General features: G+C 36.5%; 1 protein-coding gene across 1 annotated transcript in view; it reads left to right on the top strand.

Moving 5' to 3' along the window:
• The first annotated feature begins 335 nt into the window (after positions 1-335).
• Positions 336-27847, top strand: part of LOC145691072 (tRNA (guanosine(18)-2'-O)-methyltransferase TARBP1) — a 79477-nt gene continuing 51965 nt past the window's right edge. The window contains exons 1-3 of the mRNA XM_081766728.1: positions 336-3399; positions 9857-10026; positions 21422-21493. Of these exons, the coding sequence (XP_081622854.1) occupies positions 484-3399; positions 9857-10026; positions 21422-21493 (3158 nt within the window). The 5' untranslated portion in view covers positions 336-483. The remainder of the gene's footprint in view (positions 3400-9856; positions 10027-21421; positions 21494-27847) is intronic.

Raw genomic sequence — 27847 nt, 5'->3', positions numbered from 1 at the left:
ACGTTCGGTATGATAGTAAATACACGCCCGCACAGATGAACCACTCACCCCGAGCGACTGGGCGAGTGGTTGTTTGCATCCCTGCTTTAACCGTAAACCATTACTTTGTAACGGTGTATTGTAATTCTGTACCAAATTAATAATAACTGCTACGCCATTTATCGTAAAACGCAAGTATTTCACTGTTTTGACGCAAGCCACTTTTTAATGAGATCCCATACAGCAATATTGCCTTACACCGAAATATCCTGCTGCCACCAATGCACAATGAATAGAATGCATATTTCACACTCTGGATAGATTATCAAAAGACTATTAGTGTCACCGTTCTGAGTTGTTTACTGATAGAAAATGTGTATCGGCGGTCTGTTAAGAGTCAAAGTTTACACGTGTGAATAAGAAATAAGAAGTGTTGAATTGTACAGTGACATCTAATAAATATTTCACATTTAGTTGATTGAATATTATTTGGTTGCACTGAAGATGGCAGTTGTAAATCAAGATGGTTTATTACTTCGTTTACACACAAAAATGGGAATATGTATGTCATCAGATGATATATTGTCATTAGTAAATGAAATCGCACTAAATATTCCATGTAGGTCGAATGAAATGTTAAATTATGTGAAAGGAAATTTAGAATTACTTAAAACAGCTTTATACATCAGATACATAGCTTACAATAGTGAGAATCCACCGACAGATAATGTGTCTTCACCCGTGTGTTTGAAGTTACTTGATTTATGTTGGATGAGTTTTTGCACAAGTCGTGACACTGATGACCCATGTCTTCCGTTTTTGTATGATATCTTAGAGTTAACATTACTTTTGATTCCGGAAGAAAAGTTCAATTTAGCATTACAGAGGATTTTTAGTGAAAGCATTGCGAAATTAGAATCCATTGATGTTAGTGGAAGTACAAGGGATAATTCGAGGAGTGGACGATGGGAAGTGCAGTTAAGAATAATAGAAAAGTTATTAAACATTTGCAGAATGAGGGAGACAGTCGTCGATAAAGATTGTTTCTCAGAACATATGAACAGTTTGAAGAATGTGGTAGTTAAGTGTATATCTTGTGAGAATGAGTACATAATTAAGCAGTTCCTGAGAATATTGCCAAGTTTGATTAATTTTGAAAGAGACATTTTGTTAAAACAAATATGGGAAAGTTTGGCTTGCGATTGGAACTCACAAAATGAAATAGTTTTAACTGGAAGTTGTCGTGGTCTCTTGGTGTTGTGTGCGTTAGGTTATTATTATTTTCCAGAGGACATCTCCATACTACTCCCTGATTTATCGCAAACTGTCATACAGGATGAGAGATTGTGGCTACTTTTGCAATCGGGACTAAATGACATAGACCCACAAAATCGTAAACAAGCTCAATGTATAATTAAAAGAGTAATTGACTTATTGTCATCTAGGAATTACACGCTACGAACGTCATTATTTTGGTGGACAGCGGAATATGCTTCAGTTTTGTATCCCGTGTGGGAAGCATTATTTTTAATTGTCGAGGCCTTAGAGGAGAAACAAGTGCACTTAATTAAACCAGTGTTGAAAGAGATTGAGAAGCTTGTAGAGATGCACAACAGAAAACTTTCTGGTCAGAATGGAATTCACATTTCGTGGTTGTTTTGTGTTTTCAAACGAATTTTTACTCATGAGAGTAGTTTCATTGTTAAATGGGGTTTAAAAAGGTTTATTGACTTAGTATGTGATAGTTCTCTTCCTCCAAGTACAAATCTCATTTACTTTGTTTTAGGACCGGTTTTGGAGACGCTCAATTCTTCTAGTTTGTATCAGGACATTGAACGTACTGATGGTGCATCTCAGTTGGGTGAGGATTTAAAGCGATTATTTTTGACGTTAGCTAATTTTGGGGAGGAAGTGAGGCGTGGTTTCTTCTCGCAGATTTTAAATGTTGCATCTAAACTGTCATGGGGGCCTGCCCCAATATTTTATTTAGCTTACGCTTTGTCATCTGTGCCTCCAATGAAAGTATGGGGATGTGATTCGTTGGCTGTTTTAAAGCGTTTGATGGTTGAATCGTTAGGAGCACAGAGCGTATTTTTACGCGGTGCTACGCAATCATTCTTTGTAAAAGCTGTGACACAACTCTGTGAAGTGAACGGGGATAGTATTGTTGCTGTGGCTGATTTTGTTGGAAGTCTACGTCGTAAAGAATCTTTCCGGAGAGGCACTGATATATGGTTAAATATTGTGGAATGGTTTCAGAAGAGTTTCGATAAGAATTCCGTTGAGTTTTACCTGTCCAATTCGTTAGAATTCTTGCATAGGACTCTAGAAGCTGATGAAACTTATTTTTCAGATCGAAATCTCCCGCGCATGATCATTCTTTTCTCAGATGCTGGCCTTTTGCCTGAACACATGTTCCACAGTTGTAACAACTCGAAGTGCTTGTTGTCAAAAATTATTTATTACTGTGATCTCAATATACGCTCCCCGTATCATGTTGAAGCTAAGATGGATTTTATACTGGAATTCCTAGGTGACTTGTTGAACCAATGTCCATTTGATTCAGTCTTAGATAAGGATGATGATAACACTGTGTGTACATGGAAGAACGTTACAACCTTTGTCCGTCGTTGTTTCAGGGGCCTATTCATGTACATAGATGATCGGTTTAAATATGACATGAAACTTGAGGAGTATTCGTCTGTTGAGCGATGTATGGATGCTTTACGGAATATTCTGCAAGCTGATATTTTCTGTGAACAATATATATCGCTCGTAGAAGACGTAAGGATCGGTCCTTCGGCAGTCCTTCAAGGTGATCGGGACAGTTCTGCTGTTACGATGTATTACTCTGCTCAGATACTGCACTTTTATCTTGAATGTATGAGAAAAGTTTATGTTGACAAAGCAGCTGAGTTACCGGTTGAATTTGAAGATGAGATCAAAAATTGCTTGCTTGTTTTGCTACAGAAACGTGCGCTGAATAGATCATTCGAGAAAACAGACTCTGACGCCCACTTAACACGAGATCTGCAAACGCTTCGAGGCCATGCCGTGTCTAGTTATTTACACGCAGTGTGGTCCATTTTCGATGACTACTTACGAATGTGTAAGCCCTCAGACAGAAAAGACCTTGTATCTACAAACAACGTCGTATTCGTAGCGAATGAAGCGTTGGATGCCGTTGAAATTGGAGGTAGAAGTGTGTTGGCTCCCGTTCTTGGATTGGCTGAATATATTTTGCCGGACTTAGTAAACGTAAGTCCAGATATGGCGGAGAGATTTGTATCAACAATGTGGAAGAGAAATTTAGAATTACGGAAGTCTGAGTTGTTTTGGGTGGCCATGAAGAAGTTCGTGCAGGCAACATTTCAGCCGTCTCTCATGGCAAACAAGGCTTTCATACCCACTCTTCTTCAGGTATACTTTTTTCTTAATTCCTTAAATTTTACCGTTACGCAATGTAGCTGAAGAAATTAATGGCATTTTTCTCTTTCAGGCAGTTCATTCATTTTGTTCCGTTCAATGATTCTGATTCCTCGCAACAGTTCCTTTAATGTTCCAGAATCGGAATCTGGTTAGGAATCATGGTGATTCCTGTAGCCATTCTTTCACTAAGTATTTTAAACATTGCTTATTGAAGTATTACTAATCCTAATTTCCACTCTTAGATTACCGGTAATCAACAGTTCAAATATTTAATGTTTAATCCCTTATCATAAAACCTCTAGTATAGTCGGGTACCATCACTGTTGAGCTATACAAAATTTAAAAGCTCGAAAATGATCGTTTGCCTACGTTTGTGACAAGTATACTCAAGCTTTTATTAAAGGAAGATTTTAGGGCCATGTATTATATCATTGTTGCCATTAGATTTGCCCCTCAATGATTGTTAGAATTTAGCAATAAAAAAATAGATGAAAATTAAAACGCTCTTTCACAAATAATCGGTATGTTAAGGGGCTAGAATAAACGAAATTACTACATAAGGAATAACCATATTTCCTAATTCCACAAAGTTGTAGAAAACAATTGATAGAAATCTAAAACTAACCATTATATCGGAATTCATGTAGCAGAGGCAATTGAAATAACGCATGAGTTTTTATTCACTTGAGGTAGGGCATGCTTCCCAACACAAACTACTAATGCATGTAAAAATATATATTAAACAAAAAATAAATAAATAACTACATACCTAAGAACTTATAGGCCATAGATGAATACAATTCAACTGCGTGCCTCATAAATATTCAAGGTGTCTATCGGTCACGAAATCAGAAAATGGTCATGAAAATCACGAAAAAGTCACGAAATTTAGCTTTTGGGTCACGATTTTTTTTAACTGTTCAAATGTAAGTACAGATTGGAAAATTTTATTCTATAAAACGTCAAAGTTCACCACTAAAAATGTCCATGATCAGCTTTAGACGCTATCAAATCGCAAGCAAAGTACGTTTCTATCGCATGGATGAAAATCCGGCGTAATTCGCACCCAAATTCGCTCTTGAAAATATTAGGAAATTTTTTGATTTGGTAAAGAAAAGGTCACGAAAAAGTCATGAAGTTTCATTTTGGGATCTTAGTAGACACCCTGATATTACATACTTCTGGATGCCAATCGTTCTTCATGAAAGGTGGAAAAAATTCACACGTAATAAAGTGTTATTTGTAACAATTATCTTCTGTGTCGGAAACTTTATTTGACAAATTAAGTTTCAATTACAGAGAAATTCTTCAAAAAATAACTCATTGATATAATATTCGTCACTAAAAGTTTTTTTTTTTTCCTTTCTTTCTTTTCAAATGTCAAATCTATCATTTAACTGCGCGTCACATTTCACCTTCATCACGTAACACCCGTCCAACGATTACGATAAAATACAAGCAAGCTCACAGAAAAACCATGTGATCTCTCTATTTTCTGGTATACTGAGGTAGCGATTGGAACAGATTCGTTCAAAAAATCGGAACAAGCTGAACCAAATCACTGAACCGAAACAATCGAAATAATGGAAGAATTGCCTAAAAGAAAGACTTGCCAAATTAACTTTTCCAATCATTTGTCTAATATGTACATTTGTGTTGTAATAGTAATTCATTCTTTACGTACAGCTTTATTTTATATGTAGCCTACTTCGTCTGGTCTAGCATATAGTGTCGTAAATGGGATTGAGACTTTTTCTCAGTCTTATACTGTAATTGTTTGTAAAATTCAGTTATGTTTGTGAATTAATGATAAAATAAGATGCGGTGACTCAGTTCTAGAACTTTCACCTGTGGAGCGTTTGGACGCTGGTTCGATTATAGCTCTCACCAAAGGACTTTCCAATGGACAACATGGTCTCCGTGGATTTTCTTGGGATTCTTCCATTTCCTTCATATCAGTGCTATCGTCTGTCTCATCAATACAATCTTCCTAGCCTTGGTCCATAGTCGCGGGACGTCAAGCTATATTGTAAAATTCAAACGTAAAGTAAAAATTACAATTTTTATCAAAATCTTTTATTTCACGCACGTACATTTTTTAGTTTTGTTGTTTCTATCGGGGCATCGGTGACTCAGTGGTATAACGTTCACCTCTGGTGCTTGGGGTCCTTGGTTCGATCCCAGCTCGCGCCAAGTGAATTTTGTGGTGTACAAACACCGTGTGCGTGGGTTTTCTCGGGGTTCTACCGTTTCCTCCCACTTTTTTCATTCCACCATTTCATTCATTTCTAATCATCACTGTTTCCTTTAGTTCAGCCGGCATAACCGAGGGACGTAAAACTTAAAAGATATCATTTAATTTCAAGTGGTTATCGTACACGCCTTTGACGTGCGAGACCCGGGTTCGATTCCCGGCGGGAGCTCATATGGTTTGGATTCCATGTTAATCAGTAGCTCCTTGTCTAATATGGCCTTCCTGCTGGACGGGACGTTAAACTCAACTCATTTCATTTCATTAGAAAGCCGAAAAGAATAGCATTAGCCTACGTCTACATATGTGAATTATGTTATTTATCTCCTTTGTGTAAATTCGATGTCATGTAAAAGTGTGTATGCAACAATTTGTAAGAAACTGTATGAATTTCCTAGTTGGTTATACTGATGGACTATTTCTCTCAAACTAATATTTTTTTTCACACTTTGAGGTTTTGGATTTGACACACCACAGGTTGTACTTTCCCACATACCTCTTTCGTGATACATAAACTAGGGATGAGTAAAACCGATTCTTATAAAAACCGGAAACTGGTTTCTAGAAAAACCGACATTTCGGTTTTCTCCAAAACCGGTTCGGTATTTCACTGAAACCGGTTTCGGTTTTCTCTTAAACCGATTCGGTTTTCAGTGAAACTGGTTTCGGTGAAAACTTTTGGAGAACACATAAAACTATTTCTGTGGAAACGGAACGATTTCCGGAGAACAACGAAACACTATTCTGGTCAGAAATAGATGAAATTTTGAAAAAAAAAAAAAAAACCGGAACCGGTTTTAAAGAAAATCGAAACCGGACCCGGTGAAAACCGATAACCGGTTTTTGTAGAAAACCGAACCGGTGTGTAGAAAATCGAAAACGGTTCTTTGAAAACTCAAAAGCCGGTTTCTGTTTTTCTAAAAACCGAAAAACCTTTTTTTTTTTTTTTTTTGCCCACTACTAATATAAACTGAGGATTTCTAAGTTTTATTCAGTTCAATTCGGTCTCTAGTATAGGCACCTGTAACTAGCAGATCAACACCTTAACCTTTCAAAAATACCGCAACTCAACCTATCCTATAAAAAGTAACACTCAATTACCGTCTATTCTAATTCTCTGTTGCACTGGATAAGTAGTAAATCCAGGAAATTTCGCGTCTAGTCTCATTCATCAATGTACAAAAACAAGTTCACAAGAGGAAAACCATCTACATCATTAACATTTTTTTTTAAATCCTTACATATACAAATTCATTGCACTACATTGAACACTATACATTTCCTAAATGTTCAATAAAAAAATATTAAACTGAGTACAAAACATATTTCTGTGCCAAGTAATTAATTTCTACTAAAAGAGTAAAATTACCAATACGAGATTTTTAAAGTACATGTGTCTTTATGGCACTAATATTGTAGTATTTAAGCACTACCTTCATCTGTATAACAACGCCATTAAGGCATATCGTCATGGTGGAGTCGCCTTTCTTAGCACAAGAATGTGCACTGATTCATAATAAAAAGAAAATAAAAAAGTGGCAGGTCATCTCTCTTTCCAAGGTCAAAAATTTAAATCCACGGTTCAACGTTTGTACCTTTTGGCTAAAGGAGACAAATGACTAAAGTAAATTATCAAAAAAGAACTGGATGAATGAGAATGAGGAAGGAAAGAGTAAATGCCCATGGGTACAATGTTCAGCACAAGCTCTCGTGCCCGGGGAACGAACTAAACACCCTTTGCACGAAGAAGAGAGTTTTACCACTGAACCACTGTGATCCGTTAAGAAGCTGTAGTTTCTTATGCGCAAGCAGAACCAATGTGAAGCATTTCTTATTTTCCTAAGAACTTAAACATTCTGTACAAATTGTCTTCAATCCTAGGCCGTATATACGAGATTTTTGCGAAATTCATCACCTATATGGGAGAATAGGGCTTCAACCTTCGAAAATATTAGAAGTAGAATTTTTCTTCTCAAACTGTAGGCTGTGGTAATGACAACGTATTTCGAGGAGGGAAGAAGGAGAGGTAAATTTATCTAGATATCCGACATATATCATATGTACCAAACAGTTGAACGTAGGAAGTGCTGAAATTTGTGCTAGTGATCTTAGACTCGAGAATATGAATTGCACGTGCACCAAAGAAACATGCGTTAGCCACTACACCAGCGGGAATGGCTGCTTAGCTATGAAACAGCACCTAGCTTAAAGTGGCATTCGAACCACGACTCGGTTTTTATCCAATATAAGGTTCTCATTGGCGATCAAACTGTGGACCACGAGAATATAAATCATGAGTTAATGTTGTCCTCCGAAAATCACTTTTGTAGGGCCTATGGCCATACCTACACGTAGTTTGATGTTTGAGATTTTGTTTCTTATAATGAAAGAGCGCAGTCCGTAGGAATTTTCGTCAATTGGGGTGGTTAAAAAAAAGTTTTTTCAGGGATGACCTTGAAAAAAATCATCTCGTGAAGGTTAGTGATTACCGTGGAATGAGGTGAATCTGCTGTTTCGAGTGCGCGAGAAGTCAGTTTGGCTTGGTTTTTACATTAGGAATATGTAAGGGACTGAGGGAGGATCTAAGGGATGTGAAGAACATCAGTGAATTCCAATTTGCTACAAGGGGCACTTCTGCTAGTAAATATAACTATAGTCTTAAAATAACAGTATCACATATCGAATCCCATATGTCAAATTTAATAGTGCAATTTTGAACTTTCGGAATTGGCCGGAAATCTGATTTTTTTATTCATGAAATTTTAATTAATTATTTATTTATTTTTTGTTCCTTTTTCTCCTGAAATGTCTGTTTAGCTCAAAAACGCCAAGTGTAATGAAAAAAATAATTAAACCATAATTCATTAGGTACCACTCATTTAGCGTTTCTGAATTTGAGGGACGTGAAGTTCTCAAAACATTTTAACAGGATGATAGGCTTACCTTAGAGTGCTCTATCCAATGGAAAAAATGTCCTTTAGGCTAAGGGAGACGGATGATCAAAGACAAGTGAATGATAGAAAAATTAGTGGAATGAGAATGTCAGAGGAAAGGGGGGTACCCCGAAAAAACCCAGTCAAATGTTGACTACCACAAACTTCATCGGCCGGGGATAGAACCACGGACCTTAGGTGCCAGAGGTAAGCGCCCTATCATTGAGTCACTGTGACCTCCCTCGTACTTTGTCAGTGGAATTTTCAACAAAAGTCAGTCTTTTAAAATGGAATGCGATGGGTTTTCACTTAGATTTGGAATATGTGAAGAAAAAACAAAAAAAAAAAAAAAAACTTGTGTTACGTTGCCCTTGGAGTCCGTAAAGATTGTGATGGAAATACTTCGCGAAATGAAATGAAATTTTTGAGTTTTACGACCCACGGTTATGCCGGGTAGGCTAAAGGAGACGGTGGTAATGAGAAATGAACGAAATGGTGGAGTGAAGAAAGTGGGAGGGAATAGGGGAATCCCGAGAAAACCCACGCACACGGTGTTTGTCCACCACGAAAATACTTTGCATAGAAGATTAATTTGCCATGTTATTTGAGGGAAAGGATTCATTGTGAGAATATTGTAAAACATATTTTTGATGTATATGTGTCTCGCAAAAGCAATCAGAACATTCTGTTTTAAAAATCTAGCCTTGTGTGTATTGTGGAAGTTGAAAATCTCACTGTTTAGTAGATCATATAGGATTTAGCTCGAATACCTATTAGTTAATATTTCCATAAAATTGGCGCTCGTCATTTTAGAGGTGGGGAAAAAGTAATGTCTGGCGTATTAAACGTAATTGTTCATTAATTTTTCAGTGGCAAATTGACGGCAAAGGAGACATGTTAGGGAAAGCTTATTAAAACGAAAGATTCTTATTCTCTTACGTATAATCCAAATTTTAATTCAAACATATACGAATAACTTTTCATTTTAAAAAAATTCTATATCTGTCTTATATAGACCACTTTTGGTCCGTTTCGTAAGCTCAAATGATTGCCATTAAATTTACCACTTGCATTTGAATATGTCATGTTTCTATTTCAGAACGATGTGTAATACGAGCCATGTTACAACCTGATAAATCAGGTGTATCCCCCTTTATATGTGTCCAACATATTTGAAATAAATAAATAAATTGGTTGTGATTTATCTATGGCAGGTGATTGCAATTCCACTGCTTGTGTTAATGCATTTTCTCTATTATTTTAGTATGCAGACTTAATCAGCAGCCATGCGGAGACAATTACTTGCCTGTACAATGTATTGGCCAATCGAATCCTGGAAGTTAGTCCTTCTTTACCTTCAAGTGTATGGCATTCATGCATTTCGCTTCTTGCAGGAGCGTTACTCTTTGGACCTGTTCATAGGCGGGATCAGAGGTAATTGCAGTCGAGGGTCTTAAAACAGTAAATAAGTAAAATTAGATATTCATATGAATCTACGAAGGCAAGTCAAAAATTATCTACACTTTTCATTCTACAGTTTATTTACATGAAGCTATGGTTATACTATGCACATCAAGTTTTCTACGTAAACTCCTTCCTTTTTAATGCACTTGGCCCAACGGTCAACGAGCGTAACGTATTCCTTCCAAATAAAGGTTTTCGGTTGCTCGTGTAGCCACTTTTGCTCCGCATTTTGCACGTCTAAATCTGAAGCAAATCGGCGACCACGCAAAACATCCTTGAGTGGCCCAAACAAGTGAAAGCCAGATGGATCTAGGTCTCAGCTGTAGGGAGGGTGTTCCAATAACTCAAATTTGAGCTTGTTGATGGTTTCAATAGTGTGATGAGCCATATGTGGCCGTGCATTCTCAACGTGCACAGACTTTATGAAAACCGAGCTCGTCCTGGATGATTTGATGGGCAGAGCCATGACTGATGTCAAAGCAGCTGCTACCTCATCGATAGTGATTCGCCTATTTGCCAGAACCATCTCTCGAGCCTGCTGAATGTTATCTTCTGTAGTGGAGGTTGATGGCCGTCCTGCTCCCTCTTCATGCGTTACACTTGTTCGACCACTTTTAAACTTCTCGAGCCACAAAAACACAGTTTTACGTGATAGTTCACTTCTCCCATATTGCGATGATAGTCTACTATGAATGTCTGATCCTTTGGCACCCTCCGACCAGAGGAATAGGATCACTGCTCGTTGTTCCTCTTTGGTGCAAACTTCTAATGGAGCAGCCATGATATATCTGCAACAGAAGGAAGAAAAATGGAGGAATTAAGATCACACTTTCACAGCATTACCACAGGAGTATAACAATAAAACATGCGAGGACAGAAGACGAAGTGCGCAATGTAAGAAAAGTTACGACAGAAGTGTAGATAATTTTTGACTTGCCGTCGTATATATAGTTATTAACAGTTCCTTATAAGTAAAATCAACCTTCGGGTGTATTCAGGAGCAGATTGAAAAGGAAATTGATGTAAATAATAGTGAGGAAAAACTTGAATAGAAAAATGTAATTAACACGCTTAAATGCTCTTACGTTCATAGTCGTTTGCATAGATTTCAACCAATAAAATTAATTTAACCCAAAATGCAAGCGAAGGTGATAAATGTGTTTCTAACCGTAATTTAGAGGGCACGGTGGCTCAGTAGTAGAGCGCTTATCTCTGGTTCGTCGGGTCCATGGTTCGATCCCCGGCCAAGTATGTTTGTGGTTTACAAGATCGTGTCCGGAGTTTTCTCGTGGTACTCCTGGTTCCTTCCTCATTCTTATTCCACCAATTATTTTATTTTCATTCTTTTGTCTTAATCATCGTCTCCCTTAGCCTAAAGGACATAATCGTGGAACGTCAAAGTAAACGAATTCATTTTCTAACCCCTATACATAGAGGCACGAGTTTTTCGCAATGCGCGATAAAACGAAATGCCTCAGAATTAAATAATTTTCAGTTTCTTGACGTTTTATAATATTCTGTGTATTTTCATTGGTTTCCGTTGCGCGACAAAACGCGAAATTTGTAGTTTTGCGCGAAATTTCTAACAATGCGCGAAATAACGCGAAATTTCAGAAATACGTTTTCATTGAATTAAAAACGCCAGTTTTCCTCTGATGGAACGGTAGAATTTGGTATGAACGATGCATTTGAGGTGATTCGGACACGGCTTTAGAGACCATCTTCAACGTTAGCTATCATCATCGCGAACTTTCCTACTCAAAGTAAGTTCAGTTTGATTTTGAAAATATAATTAAAGGATGATCTATGAATTAAAGGAATAATTGTAAAAATGTCAGGGAATATCTTTTCCACCAAGAGCTACAAATTGAGAAACTTTATTGGGAAAATGCGACAAAACGCGAAATATGAAAACCGAAACGCGAAATTCTCAAATTCTTAGTGCGAAAAACTTGTGCCACTACCTATACATAATTTTTGAATAGGTTTAAAAAGTTTGCATAAGAGTTCATTGAAAATTATTCTTCCTTCCGTGAGATCTTTCTTCCCTGGCATGTAAGTAGGATTTCATAAAAGTGGCGACAGACCTGGGAAACTGGGAAAAGTCAGAGGGTTTGAGAAAACTGGAGATAGTCAGGGAATTCTGCTGAGAGCTTTAAAATTTCGATTTCGTAAGAATGAGATTTTAAACCATTTTAAATGGAAATTGTAAAACGATTTTAGATGTTATTGATTGCTTATCTTTTAGTTGGCAACTTGAAACTTAGAAACTTATGTGTTTTCCACTAATGATGTGTAACAAACTTGTGTTCTGTAGTTGTACGGGTTATCTTTTGCTTTCGCTTATGCAGTGGAATATAAAATTGATGAATCATCCGCAGCATACAGTTGGATCCACTAGATTCAATTTTATCGTGGGGTCGCGGTGGCTCAGTGGTAGAGCGTTCACCTCTGGTGCATGGGGTCCGTGGTTCGATCCCAACTCGCGCCAAGTGAACTTCGCGATGGACAGACATCGTGTGTGTAGGTTTCCTCGGGGTTCTCCCGTTTCCTCCCACTTTCTTCATTACATCATTTCATTGATTTCTCATCATCACCGTCTCCTAACCGTGGGACGTAAAACTCAAAGTTTTCATTTCATTTTTTCGATTTTATCGTACTTTCCTGATCTGCATTAAGTCTGGGTACCTAATCAACCAAATGAAAGGATTTTGGAATACCGTTCCTCGTGTTTGAGCTTCTGTATTTTCACTATAATGTATTTTAATTCCCAAAACAATTTATTTGGAAGTGCTTATGAGTTTACGAAAACACAGCCGATAAAATTTCACATCAATGTATGTATAAGGTCAATATTCAGTGGGAGGGTTAATTTTTTTAAAAAAAAAGAACTTAATACAATTGAAATTACATTCCTTTTTACTATCGAGCTACGAAAGAAGAAAAGAAAGTATGGCGATCGAGAAGAAAATTGAATTCGAGATTTCAACGCATTTTCTTGTTTCATGGCCCACATACACAGAACAAATGATTTTTCGAGATCTGTTCGTCCTCATGTACACTCAACTAAAGGTCATACCGTTGAACGCATCGAAATGAAATTTCAAACTTATGGCTTTTATGTGCTTCACGATAGGATGGGAGTCGAATTCTCTTCCTAAAAAATAAGGACAGTTTTTTGAAATGTGGAGACTAGTGCAGAACTAACTATAAATACTTCCATCACCCTAAGTTACGTTCAAAAATTCATTTTAAACCGTTCAACCGTGCCCTCACTTTTGACAGTTTATGAATACAAAATAGGAGACTAAACTATTACAGAAATGTTTCTCCTTTCGAAAATCCTGAGATACGTTTCAACCTAGTTTCAATAAGGATTTCATGTACTGAATCCCATCTGCCTATCTTGAAGTGCTCGTGAGGTACATATTCTGGTTATAAATTTTAAACCCTTCTCCCCTTAGGATATGCATTTCGTTGAAAGTGACAAGATAAAAACCTGGCTTGAGACAAGTGCTCACTATCCTCAAAAATTCATTCCGAACTGTAGAGCTCCCTCGTGGTTAAGCGGTTAACGTACGCGCCTTTGGCGTGGGAGACCCGGGTTCGATTCCCGGCGGGAGCTCATGTGGTTCGGATTCCACGTTAATCAGTAGGTCCACGTCTTATATAGCCTCGCTGCTGAAAGGGACGCTAAACTAAAATCAACTCAACTCATTCCGAACTGTTCACCTGTTTTCCCATGATGGAATAAACGTCAGTGTTATTTTTATTTATTAATAATATAGAAACTACGTCCTTAGGAGCGGAAGAAGAAGAAGAATCATCATACGAAGTTAAGACTTACTTCGATTAGTGTTCCAGTAGAATGATCACAACTATCGCATTTTCTTCTGTTTTAAGCAAAATATATTTGATTTTGTAGCTTTAAAAGAAAATAATTTATCAGATAACCCTGCTCAGTCTAACTCTAAAAGTCTGTATGGCTAATTAAAAATCAGGAGAATTAAAAAAAAAATGTTTCCGAAAACCAGAAAAATTCGGAATTTTTTCGCGTAAGTTTTGTCGCCACTTTGAATTTTGTCTTCAGTTCTCATAAGAAATGTGAACGTGGGTTTTCAAGGTTTTAATTTTATGTTTAGCATAATGCAGAGATTCAAGTTGCTGTTTTTTTTTTTTTCGTTTTTTTCCTAAAGTAAATACTGATTATTTAATAGTTTGTAAGTTTTTGTAAACCCTCAGTATAATAAGTGGAAATTTTACGTCAGGCGACCTCTAACACTGGAGGAAATGTATTCAAAGCATATTACATAAGGACTAAAAATGCATCCTTAGATTCTGTGAAAGGTAGTCTGGAGAGGGACTAGGATGTTATTATCAGCAATTATATTAATGAAAATAAACGTAACGATTAGAAATGGTTTTATTACTGTTTTCTAGCTATATACCAAACAACGTTCAAAATTATAAAAATTGGTTACATATGGCCATCCAATTGGAAGGAATATTGAGCTGGGCACATTGTGCGTACAGTAAATTGAAGAAGTCGCTGGTTGAGTGAACGGATGTTGTCACTTTTAAGAAACAGGAATTCCTAAAAACAAAAATACAGGTTTTATTATGTAATGGGTTTAAGAAAAGTTGTCATCTTATTTGATAGGCCATTCAGATTAGTAGCGCCAAGTGTGGCTATTAAGGGAATCATTATTCGAATTGAAGGAATAGAGAATTGCTGGTGCTGTTTTTGGACTAGCCATCGAACCGGTAAAAATCTTACATTTGTGGATTATTAAATCATTGTAAAGAAGGAAAAATGTATTCGGATTTGAAGCCAAGTGGTTACCTACCGATATTGTTGAGTAATGTGAACAAAGGTCATTGTGTAGCTTTAAATTAATTATATATATATACAAGTGTATCAAGTTAAATGTAGTATGTTTTTAGTGACCTGATACTCGGAAAAGATAGCATTTATATTCCTATCTTGGATACAACATATATAATTTCAGTAGCGTTTTTGGATTATATTATTATTATCCTAAATTGCGTGTTCAATTGACACACAAAAAAAAAAAAAAAAAAAAAAAACTAAATTGCGATTTAAGAATCATAGACGTTAAACTAACTAACTAACTAACTAACTCTATGGCCTATGGAACCCGGAGGTTCAGTGCCGCGTTCACAAAAGCTCTCCACTGACTTCTATCCTTAGCTAATTGCATCCAGTTTCTACTTTGTATTCCTATCTCTGCGAGATCCATCTTAATATTATCCTCCCATCTGCGCCTAGGTCTTCCTAATGGTCGTTTTCCTATGGGTCTACCAGTCAAGACTTTGAAAGCGTTTCTACTTTCTTCCATTCTAGCTACATGACCTGCCCACCTAAGCCTCCTAGACTTGACGACCCTAACAATGTTGGGCAAACCGTATAAACTATGTAGTTCCTCGTTATGAAGCTTCCGCCATTCCCCATTCTCGTTCCTCTTGGGTCCGAATATTCTTCTCAGGATCCTGTTCTCAAATACTTTCAGTCTATGTTCTTCCCTCAGAGTAAGCGACCATGTTTCGCAACCATACAGAACAACAGGCATGATTATCGTTTTATATATTTTAAGCTTCAAATTCCTCGACAGAATTCGCGACGACAAGAGATTTTGAACCGAATAGTAACACGAATTCCCTGCTTTTAGTCGACATTTAATTTCTTCGTGAATATGATTTTCGTCTGTTAATATTGATCCTAAATATTTGAAAGTATCCACTTTATCAAAAGTATTATTTAATATTTTAACGCCTTCACAATTTGCAGTATTACGGTCCGACGCACTTCCATGTATTTAGTTTTCTCTGCATTTACTTCTAAACCCATGTCCCTGCAAGCGTTTAATAAGCTCTCTGCATTTATTTCTACTGTTCTCCTATCATCCCCTATTAAATTCACATCATCAGCATATGCCATAACCTGGTGAATGCCGTTCAACTCTAGGCCCTGGTTGCTATCTTTGATTTTCCTTATGGCGTATTCCAGCACAAAGTTAAATAATAATGGCGACAACGCATCTCCTTGTTTCAGACCATTTTCGACGTGGAAGCTCGTGGACAAAAATTTTCCTACCCGGACTTTACTTTGGGATTCACTTAAACATATCTTAATTAATCTAATTAGCTTTCTCGGTATTCCAAGTTCTGTAAGAACGTTGTATAATGTTTCTCTCCTAACCGAGTCGTAAGCCTTTCTAAAATCAATAAATAGTTGATGTACCGGGGTATTGTATTCCCACTTCTTTTCGAGTATTTGGCGAATGGTAAATATTTGGTCGATAGTTGATCGATTTCGTCTAAATCCGCACTGATAATCTCCAATAATTTCATCTGCGTATGGGGTCAATCTTGCTAACAGAATATTTGAAAGGATTTTATAGGATGTTGACAGAAGAGAAATGCCTCGATAATTATTACAGTCAGTTTTGTCGCCTTTCTTGTGAATTGGAACAATGATTGACTCTTTCCACTCTTGTGGCATTTCTTCCTTGTTCCAGATAAGGAGAATGAGTTTGTGTATCTTGTTCCACAAATTTTCGCCTCCAGCTAAAATTAACTCAGCCGGAATTTCATCTACACCCGGAGATTTGTGTTTCTTTAATTTCTTTATAGCGGCTTCCACTTCTATTCGATTAGGTTCTGGAATATACGGTTCTGCGGTGTGTATCTCCTTTTCTCCACGCACATTAGTTTTTGGCTGCGTGTTCAGCAAATCGTCAAAGAAATCTTTCCATCTATTTAAGAGGCTATCCGTATCAGTGAGAACTGTTCCGTCAGGTTTCTTTAAAATATAAGCACGAGGTTGATAGCCTTTCTTAAATTCGCTGATCCCCTTATACATGTCCCGAATATTTTTATTTTTACTATTATCTTCAAGTTCCATAATTTTAGCTTTCAAAAAATCCCGTTTCTTTGTTCTAAAAGTTTTGGAAGTTTCCCGCCTGATATCTGCGAAATTTTGTGTAGTTATTTCATTCGGATTTTGTAGCCACCGTAATTTTGCCTGTTTTCTCTTCTCTGCTAGTTTAATGCATTCCTGGTCGAACCATGGTTTGTTCCTACGTATTTCCGCGTGTCCCAATTTTTCTATTGCTGAACTTTTAATGCTATCTCTAATTTCAATCCAAGTATCTTCAACACTAGTGCACTCCGAGTCTTCTAAAACCGAGAATCTATTCGAAACTTCAACCTGGTATTCCTCTCTTACCTGGCTCTCTTCTAATTTCTTTAAATTAAATCTCTCCGTTTTCGGACATTGAGTATTACCTTTATTCAACGATAATCTCTCCCGTATTATCGCTGCTACCAGGTAGTGATCAGTGTCACAATCAGCCCCTCTAAACGACCGGACGTCAATTATGCTAGATTGTCTTCTTCTATCTACTAAAACGTGATCAATTTGATTATGTGTTTTTCCGTCTGGTGATGTCCAAGTGTATTTATGAACGTCGCGATGTGGGAATTTTGTACTTTTCACGATTAGGTTTTTGGATGTTGCAAAGTTCACGAGTCTAACACCATTATCATTACTTTCCTTATGCAAACTTTCGTTCCCTATAATCGGTTTGAAAATATCCTCTCGTCCTACCTTCGCATTGAAATCCCCTAATAGAATCTTCATATGGTATCGCGGGAGTTGGTCAAATATACGTTCCACTTCTTCGTAAAAACTATCTTTTATATCGTCACCCTTATCTTCAGTTGGAGCATGTACATTTAAAACAATAATATCACACCACCGTCCCTTAAGAGTAATAAAAGAAAGTCTGTCAGTAACAAATTCAACCCGTTTAATTGCTGGTAATATTCGTTTGTGAACGAAAAACCCTGTTCCTAACTGATGATGTTTATTTCCTTCCCCGTAAAAGAACGTAAAATTTCCGGAATTCTCAGATCCATTTCCTTCCCACCTAACTTCCTGAACTCCTACTAAGTCCATCCTGTATTTCTCTAACTCACTCGTTACAGATTTTAACGGATGATAAAATAATTATCTTCTTGTTAGAATTGATTATTGAAGATAAATCTTTGAAATTTATTGAATATATATATATATTAGGGTGGTCCAGCAGAGAATGATAAATTAAAAAAGATCTCTGATCTAAACGCATAGTTGCCAATTTTGATCCTTGTGGTCTAAATATACTAAATAAAAAATTTCATCGTAGTAAAAAAATATTTAGAAGTCGCTCAAAGCATTCAATTATTCTCCATACCTGTTATTTGAAATATTGAACGTATTCGCATTTAAGCGGTGATGGACCTTTCCGTTGTTTAGTGCAGTGCTTGTGAATTTCATACAAAAACAACATTTAAAGTGGCCAGGATTTCGTAATAGGCGAAGAAGGGGTCCGTGACATGAAATAACCCCGTTACAACAATATCCATTTTTAACTTACACCCCCCCGTTTCCTCCACACAAAGCTGCTCATAAGAAAGAGTAACCACGCGCTTGCTGTAGCTTTTTATTTTTAACGCCGATTTTTCTTTTTCTCGTTTCTTTTTGTTTAATCCTTAATTTTTCCATTTTTTGGTTTCGAAGGGGACCCATATTCCCCCTGGCTACGTGCCTGAAATGGCGTTTCTAGTGTAGGCATAAATATAAGACATAAGTGCACGACTGGAAGAGAAACGGAGTTATATTTATGATTAATATCGTCTAAAATACTGATTAATTTCACCTAATTAATTATGCACCTCCCACAATTTTGGAGAACATACTAAAGGTCCAAATATTCCACTGTTTCAACGTTTCCAAGAGTTTTGACCGAACCTTAAGCATTATAATTTTAAGGCGCTGGAAGACGAACGCCTTTCCATGCCATATGTACGAACACTGAAAAATGAAGTTGTTATGTTTCTACAAAATTGTCTTATACATAAGGAAGATAACTATATTCCCCGTGATGACTATAAAGAAATGATAGAGCTTTGCCTGTTGATACTTGGTGAATTTCCAATGGAGTACCGTTTCAAGTCACCAGGTGCTTACCATATGGCTCGTTGGATGAGCAAGGTAATATGCTGCTTCAGGATATAAATTTTCCGCGAAATGTTTAAGCTTACAGTCAAAGAGGAAAAAAATCTGCGGGAAATGTGTTTATTTCCAAGTCTCATATACGTTAAAGCATGGATTTCGTGTCCCAAGACATGTGATGCTCCCGTCAACGACTTACTTCTGTTCAAGCAGATCAAACAATACGCCATAGTGAATAAATCTGTGTCTGAATCTGCAGTGAACAAGTTTCAAACTCACTTGTGGTATCTTGAAACAGAGTTAGTTTCACTCTCACTGTTCTCTGAGAAGTTATCTTTCAAGGACCAGCGGAATATTATAAATCGTCTTAAGGCTTGTGAAGAAAATTGGAGTTCAAGAGGCATAAACCTCACAGACTGCCACGGCTTAGAAACAAAGAATCTTCATGATTTGATTAATTCAGTCTCTGTTTGCGCCTTACGTTCTCTTCGAGTTGACATCAATTTCATGTTCCAATGTGATCCCGAGCACTGGAGTAACTCGGACAAATTTCAAAAGGAGAAACGAATCGTCGAGTCACTGAAGGTTGTCAACGATGCTGCTTTAACGTTCAGTGGCCCTTATGTCCAATTTCAATGAGTCAATCACAAAGAAAGACAGTGAAATGCAGAACCTAATTCAGGTTGTTGAGGACCACAGAAAGCGTGTTTCAGACGCTCGAAAGAGAACTTTGAAAAATTACCAACTTCGTTAATAACCTTATTTTTTCTGTTTAAAATGAACAGCAACTGCATATTTTGAGGTATCTCACTTATTTTGAAATCAATAAATGGTAATTTTGGTAATAGCTATTTGCAAGTTTAGTAATAATAAATAATTCATTTTGTAGGGCAAAAAGTACAGTTTCCTTTATAAGGATTGAATTTTTAAACTCCAATATGTCTCGTATACGACATAATTATATGCATCCTTTGGTACAACTTCATGTCGCTTGAGCGACCCCTAAATATCCAATTGAGTTGATTTTTTGCAGTGAAATATACTTGTAGGAAAGGAACAATATTAGCAACTATGCGCAATTAAATTCGAAAAAAAAAAAAAAAAAAAATTGGACCACCCTAATATATATATATATATATATATGTACTAGCCTTTGGCTAGCTGGGGGATCTGCCCCCAGGCCCCCGAGTCTGCTCGGCCTACGGCCTCGCATTTCTTATCTATCGACTTTTGCATCAACAGTGAATTTCGTGAACTTGCTCTTCATATTTCCTGAATCTGCTCATCCGGGGGCTCCGCCCCTACACACTATCTTTGCTTGGCCTACGGCCTTGCACCTCTTGAACCTACAATTCTATTATTTCTTTTCCTGTTTCAACTATCTACAAGATAAGATTTTTTTATCCCAAGAAAACGTCCATTTAAATAACAAGGGAATTTTTTCATCCCCCCCTTTTAGAACCCTAAAAATTAAAAATATTCACTTTTGGCAATTTTCCTGTCAGTTAGTTCCGGAAAGCTACAATCATGCAAAATTTAATCATTGTAGCACTACAGGAAGTGTTCAATAATTTATGTCAGCTCATTTACTTTTATATATAGTTAAGTTGCATAATTACAGACTAGTTTAAATATTTACAAACATAAATTAACAACCCTACTGGATATATATTACACAATAAATGTACCTATACTTGTAGCTTTCTCTACCTGTCCCAGTAGGGTTGTTAATTTATGTTTGTAAAATTTAAAACTAGTCTGTAATTGTGCAACTATTTTTGGGCAGGAGTATTTCGGTCTTCAACAGTATTCAATGTAGGGGTGTGCTCGGTAGTTACGCTCTGCCGGATGACGACGGTTTGGTTATTTTGAAGTACCTTAACAGGCGTTACACATAGAATGGCACTAGCCGTTCCCTATTCCTTGAATTCGAATAATAATTTCATTAATGGCCATACTTAGTGCTACTAATCTGAATGATCTATCAAATAAAATGACAACTTTTCTTTTTCTACAGTTACTTTCTTGGTGCACTAGTTTTAAATATTTACAAACATAAATTAACAACCCTACTGGGACTGGTAGAGAAAGCTACAAGTATAGGTACATGTACTGCATATATATATATATATATATATATATATATATATATTACGCCACTGTTGAAATACAAGAACAATGTGGAGACTACAAAGATAACGGCTTAAGCCTTGTGCCCCTGATGAACAATACTCAAACATTGCATTTGAGGTATCAAAGAAAGAACCAATACAATTCTAACATTATTCAGGCTAGTAGATAATTGATAATATACTGAAGTTAATTTTATTATTTTCTCTCTTTCAGGGTTTTGAGTGACACATGTAAGTTCGTGAAGTCATTAGGCAAGGAATTTTCCGTCAACACCCTCATTGAAAGGTGAGTGCTAATATCTAATCACTGTTTTCAATTAAATCTGTAGCCTTGTACTTAGAGACTCTTCAAGTTCTCTGGAAATATTTCTCAGAGGATATTCATAATGGTTAAAACGTTGCATACGTTTCAGGATAATAATAGACCATAATAATAATAATAATAATAATAATATCCAGTAGCATATCACTGCAGTCTTGTAACTAAAAACTCTTATGTACATGTATATAAAGATATTTTAAAAATGTCTGATTCTTATATCTTAATTTTATAATACAATAAACCTACACGTAATGATAATTCTTAGTCAATATTCTTAGTGGCTGTTTTCTTGCTTTTCTTCTCTTTTTGTAAACGGGCGAAAGTAAGCTGCAATTGTTAATTTTCAAAGGTCACCAAGAGTCCTGCAAATACTGAATTTTAATAACAACATACATATCATACATTGTTCACATAATGTTCTTCAGAATACTAATCATGCTCCCAAAACGTTATACAAACATACAAACCTGTATTAAATTAAAGGGTAAGCTTCGCGAAAAAATCTAAGGGATATTTTCACTTAATTCGCTTCGTAATAATGAATAAAAGCAATTAATTAGATACATTAAAATAGGAACTGAGCAAAGGCGCCTCTACGGACAAAGTACAGAATTTTTGTATTGGCATTCAGTTTAGTCGAACTTCAGCGACAGACAAATTTGTTGCGATTATTTCGTTGTGGGACGTGTCTTTTCAGAAAAAAAAAAAAAAAAAAAGATTTTGTTAGTTCAGAGCCTTTATGGTTTATATTACCATGCGAAAAAGGAATGAAGAAAAGGGAGGCGCGAGGACGTGCTACCGAGCGAGAGACAGAAGGGCTCAAATATTTCTAGTCCCTGAATACAATTAACCAGGGTGTCTATCGGTCACGAAAGTCATGAAATCAGAAAACGGTCATGAAAGTCAAGAAGAAGTCACGAAATTTTGCTTTGCGGTCACGATTTTTTAAATCTGTACTAATACAAGTAGCAACTGGAAAGTTTTGTTCCATAAAGCGTCAAAATTCACTGCCAAAAATGTCTATGGTCGGCTTTAGACGCTACCAAATCGCAAGGAAGAAAAGCACGGGTTCTATCGCATGCATGAAAATTCGGCCTAATTCGCTTTTGAGATTGTCCTTCAGCTGGCAAATCGCATTGCATTGCCGAAACCACCTATGCATCTAACCGTTCTATTCAACTGTGAGAAGACATCAGATTTTTATCGCTTCAAGGAACAGCTTTTGAAAGTAGAGATAAGATAAAGATAACTGCTAAAGAATATAGGTTCTGTTATTAGTTTTTGAATGTTACGAAATTTTATTGTTTGGTAAAGAAAAGGTCACGTAATTTCATTTTAGAATTTTAGTAGACACCTTGTTAACTGACTTCAAGAAGAAACAAAGATTCACAACTCTTTCTCAAGAGAGAAAAAAACGAAAAGGAAAACAATAAAACCTGTGATTTTCAACAAAACTACATATTTACTATTTGGTATTTTCAGTTTCCCGTCAATCCCTTTTTAAGAGAGAAGAGGATATACAGAGTGGTAGGTAACTCTACCGACAAACTTTGGGAGGTGATTCCTTATATACGAAATGAAAGAAAAAAGTTCTAATAAACATAGGTCGAAAAACGTCTCCTTTCAGAGTTATGAACCGCCGAAAATGTGAAAAATCATGTTTCGAAACGCCCTGCCTCAGAAACTATAGGACCTATAACAAGCAGTTTAAGGAATTACACAGGAACTAGTATGCGATCTATCTAAATATCTGTGTCTTACCATCCTCCGTTATCGGCGAAACGAACGCGCCGTTAGTACTTAAAGGAGTATCCCTGTACCTTAACTTCCTTTTTACAGTTCATTTCGCCGATAAAGGACCATGGTAGAACATAGATATTTAGATAGAGCGCATACTAGTTCCTTTGCAATTCCTTAAACCGCTTGGGATAGGTCCTATTGTTTCTGAGGCAGGGCGTTTCGAAACGTGATTTTTTACATTTTCGGCGGTTCATAACTGAAAGGAGACGTTTTTCGACCTATGTTTATTAGAACTTTTTTCTTTCATTTCACATAAGGAATCACCTCCCAAAGTTTGTCAGTAGAGTTACCTACCACCCTGTACATTCCGTTCTCAGGAAAGAGGTGCCGGTACGTCCTACCGTTGCGTACCGTCAGAAATAAAACTCTCTCTCTCTCTCTCTCTCTCTCTCTCACATATATATATATATATATATATATATATATATATATATATATATATATATATATATATAATAGCCTCTGTTGTCTTGTTAGGTCGGAAGTAGGTGAAGCTAAGTAAAAGATAAATTTATCCTGAAACTTGAACCGCATTCTTTGCCACCTAGCAACTTTATCGACTAGAAGAAACAGAAGTAAGATTAGGAAATAACAGTCTGCCAGTGAAAATTATTTGACAGCGGAGACCAACTCCTCTTTGGGTAACCATTTGAAGTGGCTTTAGCCTAATAAGAATCAAACTTCGTTGCTTGAGTGTGTAAACGTGTGAATGACAGCTATACGTGACAGCTATACGCGGATAAAAGTTCACACGTTAACAAAAAAATTGGTTACCTATCAATATATCTTCCCGTGGGAAAACTAAATAGTCTTCAAACGTATCGGAACAAAGTTCTGTCTTCACTGGTAAAGTAACAAAGACAAAAAATGGATGAGAGAAATATGGTATAGAAAAAGGAATACGTACCATCAAATAAATATAACGTGAGAGATGGATAATAAAACCACGAGCACAGTGAGCAAAACAAAGAATTGAGTTGAAGGAAGCGCAGTGTCTATGTTACTTCAGTGTTGCCACATCAGAGGTAGGTAACCAGATTTTATCGACATTGCCAAAATTCTGATTTAAAGCAGGTTTATATTTGTGAATAAGAAATGATTCTTTAACCTGCTGTTGTTTCTTTGTTTTTAGTGAACCTATTACACTAACCTGCTTTATATTATGTGAATGTTGTATTAAGTGAAGCGCCAATCCCGACATACCCTCTTCTTGTGACTTTTCTGATTGCCTAATATGTTCTTTAATTCGGGTGTTAATAGTGCGTTTCGTTTGACCTATATATGAGGAGACATATTCACATTGAGCACGACAAATACCTGATTTATTTAGTGGATCAAGAAAATAACTTCTAAACCCGGTAAGATGTTTTTCTAAACTTTTCGGGGAAATACTAGAATAATATTTAGTTTTCCAACAGGAGGATATATTGGTAAGTAACCAATTTTTTGTTAATTTGAATCATCCTCTCGTGCGCCTACATAATTTTCAAAGTTCACTGGATTTAAGCACACTTGTTCCACAGTAAGTGACTCGTATCTAAGTAACTAACGCGCTTTGTCTTGACTTCGATCTCTATGGAGGGCTTGTCAGTGAAACCTCGAAACCCAATTATTATTATCACAATATTGCGAGCTGTGATTATATTCAATAAGAAAAAGCGCAAAGGGTATTACTCACCGCAAAAAATATGTAGCAGAATATTCTTCTACATGCAACAGGTAGCGCTTTCGGAAGATGCTACTTCCCGTGTGTTTTAATGTTTGACAGAAGATTTTTTACATATCCTTACTTTTTAACCATCCTTCATGTTTTTTATTCTACCACAAGCTGATGAAGGAAGTAGCATCTTCCGAAAGCTCTACCTGTTGCATGTAGAAGAATATTCTGCTACATATTTTTGCGGTGAGTAATAGCCTTTCCACCTTTTCTCATTTATTATTATTATTATTATTATTGAGAACTCCTACCCAACTCTCTCAGAGCCCTAAATTCTTATTTATGGATAAAAGTAGATCAAGCAAATGTTTAACTTTCTGGAGTTTATAATTTCAGCGAAAGTACTGGGTGTATGAAAGTGGACTTTACAACTTTGAAAACTCATTTTAATTTATTCATTTATCTTATAGATATGGTTTTCGTGTCATTTTGTAGCAGAATACATTAAGTTTTGACTCATGTGGTACACTAGTTCAGAAACAAGCCACCGCAAACGCTAGCAGTAGTTGAAGCAAAGATGGCTGCCTTTCTCCCTTTACTGGTCTAGAGCATGCTAGCGTTTGTTTTGATTTGAAGAATCTAAGTCTGCGACAACTGTGCAAAGTAATTTTCGTACAAAATATGGTAAAGATCCTCCCAGCAGGCCTACTATTTATCAGTGGCATAATTGTTTCATTGAAGCTGGATGACCGGTAAGATACAAGAAATCTTCAGGTCATCCCCATACGTCTGAAGACATTGTAGAGCAAGTAAGACAGCTTTGTGATCAGTCCTAAAAAAATTAACCCGTGCTTCTCTACAGCTGGACGTGCCACACATGACAGTTTAGCATCTGTTGAGAAAACGGTTGCATCTCAAACCACACACACACACACACACACACACACAAAAGTATTTTGCTACAAAATGACACCAAAACAATGTCTGCAAGTTAAATAAATTAATTAATATGAGTTTTCAAAGTTGTAAAATTCTTTTTGATACACCCTGTATTAAGTTGCAACAATGTAGTCTGAGCTCCCTCATTGTTATATGCTTAGTGTATGCGTCTCTCGCGCGGGAGACCTGGATTCGATACCTGATGGGAGCTCATGTGATTTGGATCTCACGTTAAGCTGTAGGTTCATGTCGTATATAGCCTCGCTGCTGAGCGGGACACTATACCTAAATCCAAACCCAATATTGCATGGTAAGTGAAGGAAATGACTGATTTTTTTCTTATACCATTTTGTCTATAGTTGAAAATTAAGTAACATTCAAAGTGACAAATTACACGAATGGAACCTGGGTGTTACAGTATCTGAGTTAACCACTACTTTCCCACTCTTAAGATCAGTGCTCAATTACTGAGATCTTTTGTAATTGATTACCATTGGACTAATGTCGGAATTGATGAATTATAGTGATTTTTATTTCACACGACTATCTCATACCTGATTCAATAACATTCGTAAATCTTGTGATCATCAAAATGTCAAACTAGATTCTGAACATAATTAATTTCTGTTTTAATTTAAACTGATATGACTGTCTCAGAAATAAACATTACGTTTCAAAATTTAACAATAAATCCTGAAAACTAAAAGCCCCGGAATTCAAATTTGACTTGATTCGATTCAAAAATAATCAAACTGAATTCTGTGTAAAGTAATAATACACTGCCAATGTTGTGACGTTAACCTAAGGCTCAAATAATTAAAAATCCGTCCATAAAAGAATAATAATAATAATAATAATAATAATAATAATAATAATAATAATAATAATAATAATAATAATAATGATGATGATGATAATGATAATAATAATAATAAAACGTCCACTACTGTGATGAATGAAAATCATTATAATGAAAAGTCAGTAAGACGAGTTTGCACGGGGACAAAGATTCCCCTTTACCTGTTCATACTTGATTCATACTGGTGACTGTGAGACAAAGGCTTCGAACCCATATTAAGTGATTGTCGATGATGTATTGATTGGTTCCGTGGATACCGATTACAGAGCCACACACAAATAAACGTTCTGTGCACCGGACAACAGGGTATGGATGCCATGTGTATATACAGGGTGTTTCAAAACACCGACAACGTTTGGGAGGTGATTCCTGATACCAAGATAAGACAAAAAGGATAGACCATCCTGGGTGCACAAATGCTTCCTTTTGGAGTTACAGGCTGCCGAAAACATGGAAAAATGAACTTTAATGGCCCATGGCTTCAAATCTTTGGGATCTACCGTAGTCGGCTCAAGACCTCACTTAGGAACCAGTATGTGCTCTATCCAAAAATCCATGTTTCAGGATCTTAAGGTATTCATACAATTTTTAATAAAGGGAGTTTGGCTACGGGCATACAAGTTGAAGTACTCTCCAACTACCTCAACAAAAATTGTTGCGGAAGTACAGCAGGATTCTGAAACATGGATATTTGGATAGTGCGCATACTAGTTCGTAAGTGAAGTCTTGACCCGACTACGATTGCTTCTATAGTTTTGGAGCAATGAACCTTTAAAGTTAATTTTTTCATGTTTTCGGCAGCCTATAACTCCGAAAGGAAGCATTTGTGCACCCAGGATGGTCAATACTTTTTGTCTTATCTTGGTGTCAGGAATCACCTCCCAGACGTTGTTGGTGTTGTTTTGAAACACCCTGTATATATAGCTGTGTTGCGTGTATCCTCCCTATCCAAAATCGCTCAGTAAAAAAAAAAAAAAAAAAATCGTCCTGGTAACAAGATACATCGAATCCATACATTGAGGGCCGGTGCACAGAACTTTCATTTTATTTATTTATTTATTTA

The sequence above is a fragment of the Thermobia domestica genome, chromosome 7, assembly GCF_964235325.1.
Source record: "Thermobia domestica chromosome 7, izTheDome1.hap1.1, whole genome shotgun sequence".
NCBI lineage: Eukaryota > Metazoa > Arthropoda > Insecta > Zygentoma > Lepismatidae > Thermobia > Thermobia domestica.
Note: the sequence above shows the minus strand (reverse complement) of the source record. Positions and strands in the feature narration are given on the sequence as shown.